At 40.8% G+C, this 18,423-nt stretch overlaps 1 protein-coding gene across 1 annotated transcript in view; it reads left to right on the top strand.

Moving 5' to 3' along the window:
• Positions 1-18,423, top strand: part of cntn3a.2 (contactin 3a, tandem duplicate 2) — a 57,734-nt gene that overhangs the window by 24,390 nt on the left and 14,921 nt on the right. The window contains exons 4-14 of the mRNA XM_087781398.1: positions 150-325; positions 1,327-1,422; positions 1,727-1,930; positions 2,993-3,095; positions 3,435-3,619; positions 8,840-8,976; positions 10,508-10,637; positions 11,599-11,749; positions 11,941-12,068; positions 14,505-14,674; positions 16,708-16,825. Of these exons, the coding sequence (XP_087637524.1) occupies positions 150-325; positions 1,327-1,422; positions 1,727-1,930; positions 2,993-3,095; positions 3,435-3,619; positions 8,840-8,976; positions 10,508-10,637; positions 11,599-11,749; positions 11,941-12,068; positions 14,505-14,674; positions 16,708-16,825 (1,598 nt within the window). The remainder of the gene's footprint in view (positions 1-149; positions 326-1,326; positions 1,423-1,726; positions 1,931-2,992; positions 3,096-3,434; positions 3,620-8,839; positions 8,977-10,507; positions 10,638-11,598; positions 11,750-11,940; positions 12,069-14,504; positions 14,675-16,707; positions 16,826-18,423) is intronic.

Raw genomic sequence — 18,423 nt, 5'->3', positions numbered from 1 at the left:
GATAAAACCTCATGAAGTCATGAAACATCTCAACAAACACTGAGTCAGCAGCAGCTCTGGACCTGATCCTGGACCAGCGTGTTCTTCTGCGAGAAGGAGGTGTTTCCAGAGACTGATGGCGTTGGTGGCGACCCTCTCTCTCTCCACAGATGGCTCTTGAACGAGACGCTCATCAATCTGGCCCAGGATCCACGGCGGCGTCTGTCCGGGGGAAACCTCATCATCAGCAGCCTGGACCGGGACCAGGACGTGGGCGTCTACCAGTGCATGGCGTACAACAGCGCGGGCGCCGTGCTCAGCAGGAGAGCCGGCCTGCAGTTCGCCTGTGAGTTCAACGTGAGAGTGTGACCATCGGTGTGAGGAGCACTTTGATCCTGATGTTCTTCACTGTTCTTCAACTCCTGGTGATCACCTCACGTGTGTTGATCTTATTCTCTTCTCACGGATCTGAAGAAGCTGAGAAGCAGCAGAGAAAAGCCTCCGAGGTTTTATTGTGAGGCTGAAGAGACCAAACATGTTCCACCACGTCTTGAGTTTAGAAATAAGAAAGAATCCAGAGAAGAAGAGGCTGGTGTTGCTCTCACTGGCCTTGAAGAGACGAATAAAGAAATCGTGCTTGAAACACAAGAGCAGGGACGAGAACCTCTCCTGAGAAATGAAGACTTTCCCTTGAACATGTTTGGAGATTTATTTCTTTGAAATACACGGAGCTTGTGCTCCTTAACGTACATTTGAAGGATCTCCACACGACTGAACCTTCTGTCCAAAGATACTGACACGAGGTCAACATCACCTTAGAGATCATCACTTGAACAACATCTTGTTGGAAATATAGCTTTTAAAAAAAGAAACAAAGAAACATCTTAATATGAAAAATGGGAAAACAATCAAATACTTTTTACTTTGTACTTTTTCATTTCAACACTTGAAGCTTCTTTAATGAAAAAGCTAAAAGTGTTTATAAAGATTTAAACTTGACATTTAGTGAGAGTTAATATCACACATTTATATTCTGTGTGAATCATTTCTCTGAAGCTCTTAGTTTCAACTGTGTGACGCCGGTGAACACGAGATACATGTGAAGAACATGAGACAGAGAAGACTTTTATAATCCTAGCAGATTGAATCCAACAGCTTCTGGTTGATACGCTGCTCTGGAGGACGATGTAGCTTCAACATGTCCTGAGTTTAGTTTGTCTAAACAAACATTAACGTCCAGAGATTGTTTGAATCGAAATTACTCTCAACATTTCTTCGTCTCGTCGATGTTTTCCCGAGCGTGGAGCCTGCAGCTCGTCCTCCTGATTCTTCTCTTCATCTCCTCAGACTTGGATCATTTTAAAGTCCACACCAGAAGCGCCGTGTCAGTGCGAGAGGGACAAGGAGTCGTGTTGCTTTGTGGAACACCCACTTCCTCAGGAGGTAAAGATCTCATTATTCCCAGCTCCGGGTTAGACTTCCCGTCCCGGAGTAACTGAAGGAATAATTGAAACATCGACCCATTTGACGAAGAAGCTCTGAACACGAGCGACTCGTCGTCAGGAGGATCATTTGTTTATCGTCTCGTTTGATGGATTTTATCAATGATTGAATCACTGTCTTTTTTTCCATTTGTTTTGTTCTCAACTAAATACATTTAAAAATAACACTATTATCACGAGAACATGTTAGAGATCGATGAGTGTTTCTTTTTCATTCTAACCTCAAGTTTGTCTTTTCCTTCCAGACCTCACGTACGCCTGGGTCTTCAACGAGTACCCCTACTTTGTTCAGCAGGACAATCGTCGCTTCGTCTCTCAACAGACGGGAAACCTTTACTTCGCCAAGGTGGAGCCGTCTGACGTGGGCAACTACACGTGTGTGGTGATGAACAGCATCACCAAGGGCAAAGTTCAGAGTTCACCCACGTCCCTGATCCTCAGGACGGACGGTAGGAAAACCAGCTTTCATTCCAGTGTCATCAGAATTAGTTTCTTTTCACTTTAATATTTTTTTTTTCTATGAATCGATGGTATTTTTTGCAATGATTGAATTCCATTATTTCTATATTTAATAGTTTAATTTGATTTTATTGAATATTTGATTTAAAATGTGAATATTCTCTAATGAAGGATTTCTTCTTTTACGCATAGTTTGATGTTATTTTTAAAATAATTCCAAAATAATGGTTCTATGTTTTTTAATTCATAGCCTTTTAAATGAAATATAATAATGTTGGTATAAAAGTGACTCCAGATAAAAGCTTCACTTTGGAATAAACCAATCAATTGACGTGTCAGTTATTATTGTTTAATCAGTTATTATTGTTTAATAACTGACGCTAAAATATTTTCTTCTCTATTTAATTACATTTTTTTCAAAAGAAAAAACATTTGTACATGTCAATGTAAATTGATTGAATTAAATAATTTAAAAAATAATTAGATAAGATGCTTAAAAAAGCAAAATGTTAGTGAGAGAGAAAAATCCATGTTAAATGACTGTAAAGATGAACTGGTTTCCTTCCACGCTGGAGTCAAGAGTGCTGACGCTCGTGGAGTCAAGAGTTGTTGCTCAGTGTCGTCCAGCAAACAAAGCGTCCGATGTCGTCTCTGCTGACTCGACTCTCGTACGACTCTCTTTAAAAGCCTCACATGGATTCACGGGCGTCTCTGGTCTTTCATGGAAAGAGAGAATGGACCATGAATTAAACATGAAGCATTACAGTGGATGTTGTGCGGCAGCAGCAGTTAGTTCACACTCAGTGTTGTGTTTGTGTAGCTGCATTCATTTAACATCACACACTGGTGTGATCTTGTCAGCTCGGAGTGGTGAGGAAGGCAGAGTCGCTGAAGATGCTCCAGCTTTACGATAACTCTGGTCTTAAGTGCTGCATCAGATGACTTTTAAATTGTCCCTGTTCTTCCAACATAAAGAGAGCAGATCTGCCGTGTGTCGTCGAGTGCATGTTACCATGAATAATGGACGACTGACTCGTCCTTCCTCTTCACAGGAGTGATGGGCGAGTACGAGCCCAAAATAGAAGTTAATTTCCCAGACAATATACCCGCCTCTAAAGGATCAACAGTCACACTGGAGTGTTTCGCTCTCGGGAAGTAAGTTGGAATCCTTGAAGCATGTTTTTCAATCATCTGCCTCCTTACGTTCCATATGAAGACCTGGGCTTTTACAACTGAGCCTCGCTCGCAGTGAAGAGCCTTGGAAGGGATCGCCGCGAGAATCACACTCTTTATTGTTGTTGGAATTTAAACCCGCTCTTCCAAGACTAGATCTTTCTGTTGTGTGTTATAACCTTAAAGAGCCCACATTCTCCTTCTCCTGATTGTTTGTTGCAACTCTTCGCTGCTCTATCACAAACGTATTAAGTCGCACATAAAACAAACTCAACACAATCACTTCTCGCTGCTCCTTCGTTCATTGTTCTGCTCCCACAGCCCAGTCCCAGAGATCACGTGGAAGAGAGCCAACGGAGTTCCGTTCCCCAGTAAAGTGAAGATGAAGTACGCCAACGCTGTGCTGGAGATTCCCAGCTTCCAACAGGACGACACCGGCGGCTACGAGTGTGTGGCCGAGAACAAGATGGGCAGAAACACAGCCACGGGGCGACTGGCGTTCTTCGGTAAGATCTTTCTTTCACATCGTTCAGGTGTCGTCAGACAAACTTCTCCCCAGAATACCAGCGTTGAGTCTGTGAGCGTCTCGTCGATGTCACGCCTGTGGTGAACGTCAAAAACATCCTTGAAACTACAGTCTTGCTCGAGACCTTCTCGTGAAACCACTTTTAAAAGAATTATCAAGGGAAAGACATTCTGAGTCTCATTTGACCTGTAAAATATTTTCCACCTCAGGCATGAATTCTGATTTGATGTTTTCATTGAGACGCAGCGAAGTTTCTCCATCGAGCAGATGATTCATCTCTGCACCAGAGAATATCAATTTTGTGACACATTTAGTGTTTTCACGTCTTAAGATGCCTTTAATTTGACAACAGGAACTAAAGGTTAATGGAATTTAAATACATTTGATTCTTTTCTTCCTCCTCTATCAACCTTTTGTCGTTCATTTGTTTGCGTCGATCTTCTCGACTCGTGAGAGAAACTATGTTTCCATGTTTATTGTGAGGGAAACACAAGTAGCTGGACTCAAAAAAGACAAAGATGTCACATGAAGCGAACCATGACATGGAAGAAATAAAAACCAAGAAAGAAAACAAGAGAAAAAACACTATAAAACACACCATGAACCGGAGTGTAGTTGATCCGACACACGGTGCTGGAACTGAGAGGCTTATGATGAGCTGGATAAGTTCCACCTCAGTCAGTCATTAACTGTCAAACAAGAGAAGAATTAAACTCGCAGCCCTTGAAACACTCTTCAAGTTAAATTAGGACTAAATCTAGTTAGTGATTGTGAAAATGAAAAAGAAACAAATATGATCTTAAAACAGTGTTTCGTGGATAAAAACAACTTTATTCAAGGATTCAAACAGTAGAAGGTGTGGACGGTCAGTCAACTTTAACGATCAAAGCTAAAACATGATATTCGTGGAACAAAGACGACGTCAGTCTCTTCCCGGCGTCCTGAGCTCCGTCCACACTATCGACCCGGAACACAATAAAAGACATTAAAGCTGAACCGCTTTCCATTTTCACTTCAATTGGAGCCTGATATAATGTACGGAGCAGGTACATTAACATAAATTAATTAAAGCCGAGGATTCACTTCTTATCCACGAGCGTGTGTTTGAAGCACGAGCGAGTCCATCCAGTCTCGAGGATTGAAGATGCAGAAACAGACTTGTTCGGTCTCGCCCCTGGTGTTCGGAGGATGTTGCACAACAAAGTGGCGAACGTTCGCAGCCGTCGTCCTCCAGCGAGAGGCAGTGCCTCACAGGAGATCAGAAGGAGCAATTATGGAAGTTCTGCTCTTGCTTTCAGCGCCAAACAATCAGTAAAGACACAGAACAAGCCCTTCCTCCTCCATGGCTGGACCTTTCTTCTCTTGTTTAGATGATCAGATATTCAGAACCAGACCTCGTGGTGGAACAGAGAGAAGGATCAGTGAAGAGCTGAAGCGTCCATTCATCCTTCTCTCGTCACTCATTGAACTCCAAGAACTTCTCCAGCGTAGCTTCTGAAATCTGTCTTTAGAAATTGTGTAGTATTGTCCAGTACTAGACTCTGGTGTTGTGATAGTGTAGTAACAAGTATATATGTGTAGTATTGTCCAGTACTAGACTCTGGTGTTGTGATAGTGTAGTAACAAGTGTATATATGTGTAGTATTGTCCAGTACTAGACTCTGGTGTTGTGATAGTGTAGTAACAAGTGTATATATGTGTAGTATTGTCCAGTACTTGACTCTGGTGTTGTGATACTGTAGTAACAAGTATATATGTGTAGTATTGTCCAGTACTTGACTCTGGTGTTGTGATAGTGTAGTAACAAGTATATATGTGTAGTATTGTCCAGTACTTGACTCTGGTGTTGTGATACTGTAGTAACAAGTATATATGTGTAGTATTGTCCAGTACTTGACTCTGGTGTTGTGATAGTGTAGTAACAAGTATATATGTGTAGTATTGTCCAGTACTTGACTCTGGTGTTGTGATACTGTAGTAACAAGTATATATGTGTAGTATTGTCCAGTACTTGACTCTGGTGTTGTGATAGTGTAGTAACAAGTATATATGTGTAGTATTGTCCAGTACTTGACTCTGGTGTTGTGATAGTGTAGTAACAAGTATATATATGTGTAGTATTGTCCAGTACTTGACTCTGGTGTTGTGATAGTGTAGTAACAAGTATATATGTGTAGTATTGTCCAGTACTTGACTCTGGTGTTGTGATAGTGTAGTAACAAGTATATATATGTGTAGTATTGTCCAGTACTTGACTCTGGTGTTGTGATAGTGTAGTAACAAGTATATATGTGTAGTATTGTCCAGTACTTGACTCTCTCGTCACTCATTGAACTCCAAGAACTTCTCCAGCATAGCTTCTCAAATCTGTCTTTAGAAATTGGGTTTGTGTGGCAGACGCGTCTCTTGTGAATATGCGATCGACAGTTAGTCCAGGACCTGTGAAAGATACTGGCAACAACAATCTCCACTTGAAAATGCTGCAATAATGAGGCTGTTAAAAACAAACAGTGTCGCATTCTAGTGTTTCCAGCATCGCGTCTCACGGGCTCGCGCTGGTGTTTAGCTTGAGACACTTGGTGTTGGAAGGAGAATGGTAAGAAGTTGTGTGTGTGTGTGTGTGTGTGTGAAGTGAAGTGTGTGGTGCTAATCCTGACTTGCCATTTGCTGCTGACACATTTAACACATGAGACCTGAGACTTTCTCAGCTTCACTACAGTGACAGTTTTTTATCGTGTTTATCAGTTCATAAATATTTCATCTGAAGAATTATATAAGCAACACAAACTCTGTGTTGTGTCTGTTGTTGTGTAAATGCTTTGTGTTGCATTAACATCTTAAATTGTTGAGTATAATTGGTCCCCCGCGCCGAGTTAGAAACGTGAGTTTGTTAAACTGCAAAATGCTTCCTTTTCTAATTCATTAAAACAGGTAAAAACACGTTTAAATTACGCCAAACCTTCAGACAAATGTTTCTATGGGTTCGGTCCACGCATGTGTTTCCATGTGAACGGGGAGAAAAAGCCTTTGAGATGCTCAGCGTGAGGAGAAACACAGTTTGAATGTGCAGCGTTCCCTCTTAAGAAGGGTTGCCAGATCCAGCCCACGATCCACATTAAACCTGCCCGACGGAACAAACACGAGCCAAAACACAACTCCATTATCTGGACACAATACCAACATTATTTTCATCCCAACTTGTTTAAAAGGATCATAATTGGACAAAACCAACCTGGCAACACATTACCTGCGCCTGCGGGATGTGATTTTCTGTAAATACCTGCTCGTGTGAAAACGTGGCAACAAATGTCAGACGTTAAGTAAAGGTGCGACGAAAGCTTTCAGCGTCTTTTATAGGACGGAACGTTACGATGGTTGTTCAAAGTCAACATGTCAGCGTATCGTGATGAGTGTCGCTGACGTCCAGCCACTCAGGCTGTAAACAGAAGTTCATTAATCATGGAAGTCTATAAAGTCGGAGTTTGAGGAGCTTTGACTGTAAAATATGTCGGATGAAGTTTCTCTTTGAGTTCTGAGTACTTGCTTAGAACTCCATGAACAATTCTAAGATTAAGACGAGAATTAAAACTAATCTACATTTTTAACGCAAATATAAAATACATAAAGTGATTTATTTTATATTTAGGTTCATTATTAGGAGAGTGTGTAGTCTAGAGTGTGTTGATACGTATCACGATACAACAATATATAGTGATAGTGTAGTAACAAGTATATATGTGTAGTATTGTCCAGTACTTGACTCTGGTGTTGTGATAGTGTAGTAACAAGTATATATAATAATAATAATAATAATAATAATCTCTATTTATATAGTGCCTTTCTAGACCAGGGTCACAAATGTGTAGTATTGTCCAGTACTTGACTCTGGTGTTGTGATAGTGTAGTAACAAGTATATATATGTGTAGTATTGTCCAGTACTTGACTCTGGTGTTGTGATAGTGTAGTAACAAGTATATATGTGTAGTATTGTCCAGTACTTGACTCTGGTGTTGTGATAGTGTAGTAACAAGTATATATGTGTAGTATTGTCCAGTACTTGACTCTGGTGTTGTGATAGTGTAGTAACAAGTATATATGTGTAGTATTGTCCACTACTTGACTCTGGTGTTGGGATAGTGTAGTAACAAGTATATATGTGTAGTATTGTCCAGTACTTGACTCTGGTGTTGTGATAGTGTAGTAACAAGTATATATGTGTAGTATTGTCCAGTACTTGACTCTGGTGTTGTGATAGTGTAGTAACAAGTATATATGTGTAGTATTGTCCAGTACTTGACTCTGGTGTTGTGATTGTGTAGTAACAAGTATATATGTGTAGTATTGTCCACTACTTGACTCTGGTGTTGTGATAGTGTAGTAACAAGTATATATGTGTAGTATTGTCCAGTACTTGACTCTGGTGTTGTGATAGTATAGTAACAAGTATATATGTGTAGTATTGTTCAGTACTTGACTCTGGTGTTATGATAGTGTAGTAACAAGTATATACGTGTAGTATTGTCCAGTACTTGACTCTGGTGTTGTGATAGTGTAGTAACAAGTATATATGTGTAGTATTGTCCAGTACTTGACTCTGGTGTTGTGATAGTGTAGTAACAAGTATATATGTGTAGTATTGTCCAGTACTTGACTCTGGTGTTGTGATAGTGTAGTAACAAGTATATATGTGTAGTATTGTCCAGTACATGACTCTGGTGTTGTGATAGTGTAGTAACAAGTATATATGTGTAGTATTGTCCAGTACTTGACTCTGGTGTTGTAGTATTTACAGACCACATGACTCTTCAAGTCGTAACTACTTTCATTTGTTTTCAAACCAAAATATGTCCAAACATCAGCTTTAAAAGCTGCTGGACTCACTGTATCCTCTCGTCCTCAGTCATCATTCTTCCTTTAGCTGTGGCGGACGTAATGACTGCTGCCATCTAGAGGCCGGAAGTGACACATATGAAAACTGTTTATCTAAAATATCAAGTGTATTGATATAATTATTTTCATCTATTATCCTCTTTATTAAAGTGTATTTTGAGTCGAGGAATCAAACGTTATGAAAGTGAAACAATGATCTCTGTGACTGTTGTGAGGGCGAGTTTAGCCCAAACACAAACGGAAGAAAGACTTGATAGAAACTCAGGATAAAGCTCGTCCCCGCTTGACTCTGCTGTGTTCCTCCCTCAGCGAAGCCTCAGTGGGTTCAGACCATGAAGGACACGGCTCTGGCCATCGAGGACCGACTGCACTGGGAGTGTCGCGCCAACGGGAAACCTCGACCGTCCTACACGTGGCTGAGGAACGGCCAAGTGCTGCTCTCCGGGGTAATCCTGCCGTCACAGATCCCATCGTGGTCGTGGTCACGACTGAGCAGGCGCTCGTGTCAACATGGCGGCGCCAGACACGTGGACGGTCTCGGCGTCACCTCCGCAGATTACAGCGTCTTAGAGGGAGGATCAGCGTCGCCCCTGAGAGATTGCTGCATTTCTTATGAATGGATTCGCTGGCGCCGGTTTCATTATTCATGCTGCATATTTAAGCTCCTACTGATTTAGGGACAATGAGCCTAATCTAGTGTGAAATACGCCGGAAAGTGCGGCACTCGTGGCTGCGAGACCACCGGAGTAATGTTGTGCGTCTGCGATCGCTCCCAGCCTCTCCGGCAATTACATCCGCTCAGGTCTCACAACTGGCCTGTAAATTCCACCTGATGTTTTTATTAACAAGTCGTTTAGAGATGATGGTTTCATTAAACTTTAGGAACTTTATCGCATGAATCATCACATGGGCTGAACAGGGACCATCGGTTCCCGTCACATTTTTGCATAAACGTGCGAACGCGAGATTTACGTGAAGACATTAAAAACACCACAGAAAGTATGAAGGATGATGAAGAAATTGATTTTTTTAAAACACCTTTTTTATCTTGTGCTTCAATGCAAGATTGCAGTCGAACTTATCAAGTTATATAGGATTTATTTTCCTGGTTTAAACTCAATCTTCTTTGCATATTCACTTTTAACTTATTACTGTTGTCATGGATACCACTGGCTTGACAAAAACTCTTTATAATCACTATGAGTTTGTTCTCAATAATATATTATAATTAATCACTTTATTTAATGATGACTTCAATGTAACGAACATTTTTTTCTATTTATTAAGATGTTTAAAATTGTTTAAATATAATCTGAAATTGAGCTGAGAAACTACATCAGACAATTAATTAAATTCAATTAAATATTCCAGAACAAACAAAGAAAATCAGAGTCTATGTTTTATAAGAAACTCCTCCAAACATCTCAAATTCAAAAGTAGGAACAAAAATACTTAATTTAAGACATAACACTGAGTAAACAAGTATTTAATAAACCAGGACAAACATTTGTTTACACGTCACTGACATTTTCTTCAGATGATGAAACACAAAATAAATGAACAATAATAACAAACTAAATGAATCCTTCACTTGAATCTTGTAACCCCGTCATGACCTTAAGGTTGAAGCAGCAAAAATCGACTTTAATGTAAATTAAAAGTCATTGAAAAACATGTTTTCACGACACAAAGTCCGTCCTCTTGTGTACAGAGTTACTGAACATAATTATAAAAACTTGTGAAAACGTTTTCTTAGGATCTTCTGGATGAAATGATCTTAAATGTGTTGGCGCTCGTGTGGACGACGTTACACCAGAAGAAACATTTATTATGCTGGAGAATAGAAGGAGGTTGAGAAACGTTTGTCCGCTACAGTTGATTTCATCGCCTCAACATCAGACGCTTGGATCTTGCAGGGAGCGTCATGAAAGCTGAATCCTGAGCAATAATTGCGTTCTTTCATCCCTTTCTTCACAGGACAGGATCCACGTGGAGGACGGCGTCCTGACGGTGTCTGTGTTGACCACATCTGACGCGGGAATGTACCAGTGTGTGGCCGAGAACAAGCACAGTGTTATATATTTTGCGGCTGAACTAATGGTTTTAGGTAGGCTGGCATTTATCTGCGCCACAAATCCTCCAATCATTGTTGCCCAGGAATCTTAAAGGTCGTCTTACTGTCATTCGGAAAGGTCGCCTGGATTAGCAGATATCGGGGTCATTTAAAGTGCGTTCTCGGGGGTCAAAGGGATGAGACGCAATCCACATATTCACATTTGCTTTTATGTGGAGAGCGTGACGGCTCAACCAGAAACGTATTCTGTTCTTATATGGGAAAGAAAAATAGTGACAGATGTGTGAGGAGAATATATATATATATATATATATATATATATATATATATATATATTTACTTGTTTGATAAGAAAATTATTCTCATATAATTCTTTTTTACTTAATATATATATATAAAAACATTTACATGGTTCAATTCATGTAAACTCTTTGCTTTTATGGCGAATTTGTGAATTTCATTAAAAAATATATATATATATTTTATATCATTAAGAACTTAATGAAGATTTTTAATTCATCATATTATTTTATACATAGTTTTACATTAAAACAGAAAAAAAAGTCTGCATGACTGAAAAAAAAAGTCCATGAAAAATACATCTCACTGAATCGTTTGCAGGTTAATTGGAGGTAAATGGAATGAAAACATCTTGTCAAGAGTTACATCTGGTGTTTTTTTTTCCAAAATAAAAGCCTATTAATACAAGATAAATGTGTAGATGTTTTTTTCTCACAGTTTTTATTAGAATATAAAATATTATTATTAATAATTAAATGCCTCCAAAGTCATCACTTTAAATGGTTTCTTAATATATCTATAAATATACATGATTTTCACAAATCCCTCCGCGATAATAGACTTGAATTCACCTAAATCATGGAAGTCGTCTCAGAGTTAACAGTAACAAGTGATAAAGAATTGATTCTCTTTCCTCGTCGCCCTCGAGAGTTGCCGGGTCTTGAGCTAACGTCCTTCTCTTCTTTCCCATCAGCTTCTCCGCCAGACTTCACTGGGAACGTCCTCCGAGCATTGCTCAAAGCCAAAGCCGGAACCACGGTGACCCTGGAGTGTAAACCTCAGGCCTATCCCATCGCCAGCATTCTGTGGAAGAAAGGAAACCTTCCCATCCACACCTCTGACAGGTAATCATTGGACACAAAGCCCCGGAACACTTCTCGCAGCTGGACGCTCTCCAAGAGAGGATGCAGGACTCTATAAATGCCAGAGCGCGGATTCAAGACGGATGAAAGTGCAACACTAACATTTCTCCTGTAGATCATCAGGACGAAGAGAAACCACACGCGTGTTACATACGTGTTCTCTGCTTCCACAGGATCACGCTCTCTCCTGACGGAACCTTACGAGTTGCCAACGTGAGCAAGTCTGACGCAGGAAGCTACACTTGTTTCGCCAGGAATCGATTCGGCATGTCGAGCACGACGGGGAGGCTCCTCGTGACCGGTGAGTTCGTGCAGTAGATCCTCACGAGGACCAGAGTTCACGTCCATATCTGGTAGACTTGTTCAAACTCCAGGCGCGCTGGTGTATTTTGGACTTATTGACGTAACATTGAAGCCGAACAATATGAAGACACATCACATATCTCTGGAGTTTTCATTGTAGCTTTAAAATCAAACCCATGTACTTCCTGAAAACCTTTGATTGAATCTAATGTTGGTTGATCTGACAGAATTCAACTTCCTGACACACTTGTATTTACTGAACATCTGCAAACACAGACCAGATTCACCTGCACATGCATCAAGAGTCACGCACACGATAAAGTATAAAACACACTTGAGAGTCGAACTTGAATGCAAACTTCAAGTACGAACACCAAGTCTCCAGTGAAGGACTTTTCGAGATGGAGACCAAATAAATAAAATCAATTGTACAGACAAAATATACTGTTGGTTATAACCTGCTTGACTTTACACGTATGTACAAGACCACTAGTATGATTCAAGACCATCCACTGACAAGTGAGACTATGAGAGTTTTCATGTTTTATAACGTTGGAAAATGAGTCATATGGTTTTTATTTTTGCTGAAATACTATTTTGGGATTGTAGTTTGACATTCCTGAGTCTCACTCAAAACCAAACATCAACCAACTCAGGTGTCACTTTCATCTTCATCTGTCGTGACAGACCTCCAGTGTTTGCTGTTGTAAACACAGTGAGTGACGGTGGCCCGCAGAGCTCACAACACCAACATTTAGCAACATTAGATCTGACTCGAGGGGAAACATATTGCTGACGCACTGAAGAGAAAAGAATTTGAGAAACGATCAAATCGGTCAATTGTCACCGTCATTAATCCTCAATATTTAATATAATAACGTTATTATTCAAAGGTTTTGCTTCAGTCAGCCGGTCCGTCAGCAAACATGTCCGCCGACAATGTTTTCTCAGCCGCTGTATAATAATAGTTTGTAGGTTTAGTTCGATGAACCAACATCTCCTCAGTCTTGATACGTGGAGGTGAAGAAGGACAGACACACGAATGAGTTTAAGAGAAAATGCCCGTCGGATATGACGGATCTTTTATAGTATGAATATTCCGGTAACGCCTCTAGTCATTTGTGCGTGTATGATTGGTCAGATACTCTTGTCTTCTAAGATGGTTGTCTCACGTGTTAGGTGTGGAAAGTTACCACAGTTTGATCTTCTAGAGAGAATCTGTTCATCAGTTGACTTACGCAGATGTCTGTCCTTGTCCTTGTTAGAACCAGACTTGCATCCTCTTCAGATTGTTGTGAATCTCTCAGTGTGAGTGTTGACTTGACATGAAGAATAGCTGAGCACATGGATTGAATAGCAAGGCAATGATTATTTAATATGTATCTAATATGAAAGATTATCAGTTAATCAAGTGATTATTTGAAATGTGTGTTAAATCTAGATGATTGATTACAGTAAAGTTGTCATGTCCTTAAGTTTAAAGTTCAAATTCATCACCTGTTTTGGTTCCCTTGGATTTAGTATAAAATGTGAAGCAACAGTCATATTTTCTTTAAATAATAAAAGTCAGATATCTTTGTTTTTCTGTCAAAAAAAGGGACAAAAACTCGAAACTCACTCATAACATCTTTGAACAATTCTGCAAGAAAATAAAACTAAAAGAGTTTAAATCCTCAAAGCATGCACTGACAGTCTTTGTATCCAGTGACAACTTATGCATCCGTGGGTGTTTTATTTGTCATCAGTGGGAAAAGAAGGATATTTTGAAGCGATGAGAAGATACCGTCGTGATGGTCATGTGAGCCAGAATCGTGCCTTTTATTGAGAAACTGCCGCCAAACGTATGTGTTTGTAAGAATCATCTCGGGGCGCGAGCCCAGTGAAAAGGAAAAGGTGTAACAAATGGTGTTTTTGTTAACGCTTGTCTGCAGACGCTTCATTATGAAGTGTTTTATTAACTTATGCGTTGGATGTTGCCGTGTCACGCTCGCTGCAGGAGCTCGTTATTGTCGACTATTCTTCAAAAACCAGCTCAGAGCCACAACACCTGCTCCAAACACTTGCTCTAAATGGCCGCGATCAACCGCTGCGTTAAAATATGCAGCAGCTCTTTCTGTGCTCGTGTTCTACACGGTTTGATTGGGGAGATTCATTATCGGGACTTTTGAAGCGGAGCAGTCTTATCACATGGTGGCGACAACAGACTTTGAAGCAGTGCCCCCTCATTTGTTCGGGCTGCACGCCGCAGACTTACATGACTTTTTATCTGATCCCTGGTGAATTGTAATTGTTATCAAGATCCGTGGAGCTTCGTTTGCCATTATTAGACATTCCATTGACTCCAGGGCGCCGGAGATGGTGTCGCTGGTGATAGATACGCTCCGGTCAGGTTCGGAAAGTCTTTCTTGAAACCTGCTGCTCTTCCGTCCCTCAGATCCCACCAGAGTCACGCAGGGGCCGGCGGACATGGAAATCATCGTGGGCGAGAGCATCGTGTTACCCTGTCAGGTCACCAGCGACCCGGTTCTTGACGTTTCCTTCTCCTGGGCCTTCAACGGACAGCTCATCGCCCAGGGTGACGGTCACTTTGAGCCAGTGGGAGGGGTGAGTGACCTGCAAACCACTTTAGGAGGCGAGAATGGGGAGATGACACCTCCTCGTCGCTTCATCTCTGACACGAGTCCTGATTCTCTCATCCCTCGTGATGCCGAACCAAAGGTTCTTCAGTCGAAATTGGAAAAAATGATTATCTCTCTTGGGAAAATCCAACTTGGGGATTCTGGGCTCGGCGGCCTGTTGTTGGACCTTCAATCGTTTCGTGGTGAAGATTTGTTTCGTCAAATGATTCTATATTTGGCATTTCAAAAAAGTACAAACCTGTTTTGTATAATAACTTGAAAAGCACTGTGACAGTGCATACCTCTGCCAAAGTATTCATTTGACATGTCTTTATAAAAACACAAGAATTTAAGAAATAAATTCTGTGGCTGAAGAATCAACTCACAGTTAAAAATGAAAGAAAAACATCATCAGAATGAGTCAGAAGCATTGATGTGTACGTTGAGGTATTACAGGGCGCATCCTGTAGTCATTCTGTTGCTAGGCAACCATTTCTTGTCAGAGATTGGCTGATCTGCTGATATAACAGTGCTACAGAAAACAACAATCGAACACGTCCATATTGGTCAAGTTAATCCAATCTTATCTTAAGTGGATGAAAATAACGTTTGTATTGATCAAACAAGACAATCGTTTCAAAATCTGTAGAATTTTACCTGAGTTTTGTTCTTAAATTATATCTTTGAATCTCGTTTAATTGTTTTTCCCTCCGTAGATTAGAGTCAATGACTTGAAACATGTCACATGACTACTAACTGTTAAAGTTATTTCTTCTCTAAGTCGTTTTAAACATTCTGAAGAACATCGACCTTTATTGAGTGGAAGCAACAAAACAAAAGGTCCTTCTCAAGAACAACAGCAACTAAAGCCACGATAATAAACACGTGACAGTTATCACTTTATTCAACCATTATCTTCATTCCTAACATGAGACGAGTCACTTGAATACACACAAGGTTAGCAGCCCCTGATCAGAAGAACATGTTTTTGTTTCACAACTGTGTCAAATGTATGGACAGTGAAGTCACTGCATTCGTTTCCTCATGATCTGCAGAAGAACTGAGACATGTTTCCAAATCATCGTCACAGGAAACAGATCAATGCTCGTTCCAGCTCCGTATATCCGGGTGAGATAGAAGTTAGAAGATCACACGGAACTTTCTATGACGTTCCGCCCCAGAACATGTGCAGCTCTCCTCCTTCACACTCCTGAGATGCTCAGCCATCATTTAGCTTTTATGAAAAGAAATGGAGCGTTGGAGTCAGAAGCTCTTCTCACATGGAAATCAAGCCTAATGTGACAGTTGTTCAGCCATTGAGACAGATCGGCGTTTTAACTTCCTCTCAGTGAAACCATTAATGCTGTCGCCGGTCGTTCTCTCCGCGTTCTTTAAGATGTCATCAGACGGAAGGGAAGGATCTCCGGGCGACAAACTGCCGCGACCTCACACCCTCCAGACCAGCCTGTCTGACTGACGCTGTTTGAGGAAAGAAAGAGAAAAAACAAACGCTTTCCCCGGAATTGTTCCGGTGTTCCCGGTCCAAAGAGATTATCAACTTAACTTGTGTTGCTTCAAGGAATTTAATTTCCATAATTAAAGCACGTTGCTGCCAAGTTCCTCTGCTGATGCCAAGAGAAAGTTTCAGCACTAATTTACCATTTGCTGCTCTTGGGCGTGTTCGCAGAAGAGAATCTTTTCTCTCTTCAATCGAGCAAAACCCATCTGCTGAACTCAATAGAAGGAGCTTATTTCGCTAATTCCTTGTAGCAGGTCTTGGCGGTCGTTTTGTAGCAGCCTTGTCAAACTCAGAAACGTTTCCTCCGCGGGAGAATCTCCAGCAATGATGGTCCTGATTCATCTCCGTCACTCATCGTCTCTCAGGATGTGTTTTTTTAAAAACCGGTTTCATCCAGAGTGGCACTTGGTTGACTGTTTACCTTTCCTACGCTCCAGCACCTGCTTTGATAAGCTGTCACTCGCTCCACTGTCTCTCACGAGGCGTCTCTCTCTCGCCAGCGAGGGGCCGGAGATCTGATGATCAGGAACATCCAGCTCTTCCACGCCGGGAAGTACATCTGCGTGGTGGACACGGACGTGGAGAGTCTGTCAGCTGTGGGCGTGCTGGTCGTCAAAGGTGAGAAGAGACGCTCTGATCTTCAACATATCCACGGTTTATTGTCACCATTAGAAGAATCGACCCGTAATTACCTGGAGATGTGAATTTGTTCTGATCTCACCTGAACCAGAGGGTTTCTATCTCACGTTTTTTATTTGTGCTTGTGTTTGCTGCAAATGTCGGCCACACCGAGTTGTCGACATGTTTTATAAATGAAAGGTCAGTCGTCTCACCTGTCCAGGTGAAAGCAACGAGCCGATATTCCTTCAGCAACCTTGTCTAATGAAGATTAATTACATCTGCCAAGGAGGTTCAGTGAAGGTTGCGTAAAGCTGTTAGCAGAAAAAATTAATTCATCTTCTTTAAAGACACTAAACTCACTCTTCTTCCAGTTTTCTTTTCAATTTCCATTTATTGGTATTTTTATTTAGTTTTTCAAGGATCATGTTTAACACCTTCGTGGCAGATATAAGAAAAAGAAAGAATTGTTTGACAAACTGAGATTTGAACTGTTTGTTTCTGGGACGTGATTATTGCAACATGTATTTTTTGCTGGTAAAGACTTTAGAGAAACTGAAACTTTAATTCAGGGATGGTTTTGAGTGACACTCAGATGTGAATCAACACTATATAATATAATATATAACTGACCTTTAACCTCATGTGTTTGTCAACCAAACCTTTACATCTCCTTCTGGCTCTTCCTTCAGATGTTTTCACTTTCAGTCAGAAAATCAAATGTTGTCTCCGGTCAGTCAAGGGTTAACTTCTCGTTGCTTCCCTGCAACCTTCACATGTTGATGTTTTTCTGGTTTATGTTTTTCCTGAAAAGTTTCCAATGATAGAAGAGTTGCAGTGTTTTTGAAAGGTTGTTGTTTTCACAGCCAGGATGATGTTTACGCGTCTGTGTCTGCTCATGCAGTATATTTGTAAATAAATATATATATGTGGCTCTGTAGAGACACAATTACCAGGAAAATATTGAAGTAATAAAAAGTTTGGTTTCGACGCGTCCCAGCAGCTTCTGAGTCCATCGACTCGCTGAATAACTCGACAAACGGACGCCACGTGAATGTGTTGAATGTCAGAACGCGTTGGTTTGTTGTCAGGATTTGAAAAGGTTGAATCTAGATCTGGGAAAGACCAGGAGGATGTCCTCGACCCAATGAAGTGAGAGCAAACTCAGATTGTGAATTATTAACGGCAGCTGTCGTGGCTCGGATCAAATGGATTCTGAAAATTGGAAACTGGTGGAAATGGTAAGAAAAGCAGGATGAGAGAAGAATTAGTTCAGCGACCGTCAAATTGTTCCAAGAAACACAGAGAAGCCACATGTCCATGGCAGTCGTGCAGTTAAGATTTCACATCAAGCTGTGAGAGAAACAAGAGAAGAAGACAATCTTACGAAGGTTCTGGTCTTATAGCACCTGCTCTGCTGTGATTGGTCGAGCATGGAGGTTTGTCACCACGCGTCATCAATGGTCTACATCTCTAAGGGACTCGTTGTATAAACAAAGCGTGAATACAGCTGGAGGAGGAATGAAGCCATTATTACGTCATAATAATAATAATAATAATAATCTCTATTTATATATGGACTCTCGTAACCTCTCGTT

The sequence above is a fragment of the Callionymus lyra genome, chromosome 19 (assembly GCF_982586985.1).
Source record: "Callionymus lyra chromosome 19, fCalLyr1.hap1.1, whole genome shotgun sequence".
NCBI classification, from domain to species: Eukaryota; Metazoa; Chordata; class Actinopteri; order Syngnathiformes; family Callionymidae; genus Callionymus; species Callionymus lyra.
This window is presented reverse-complemented; position numbering and strand designations above follow the sequence as displayed.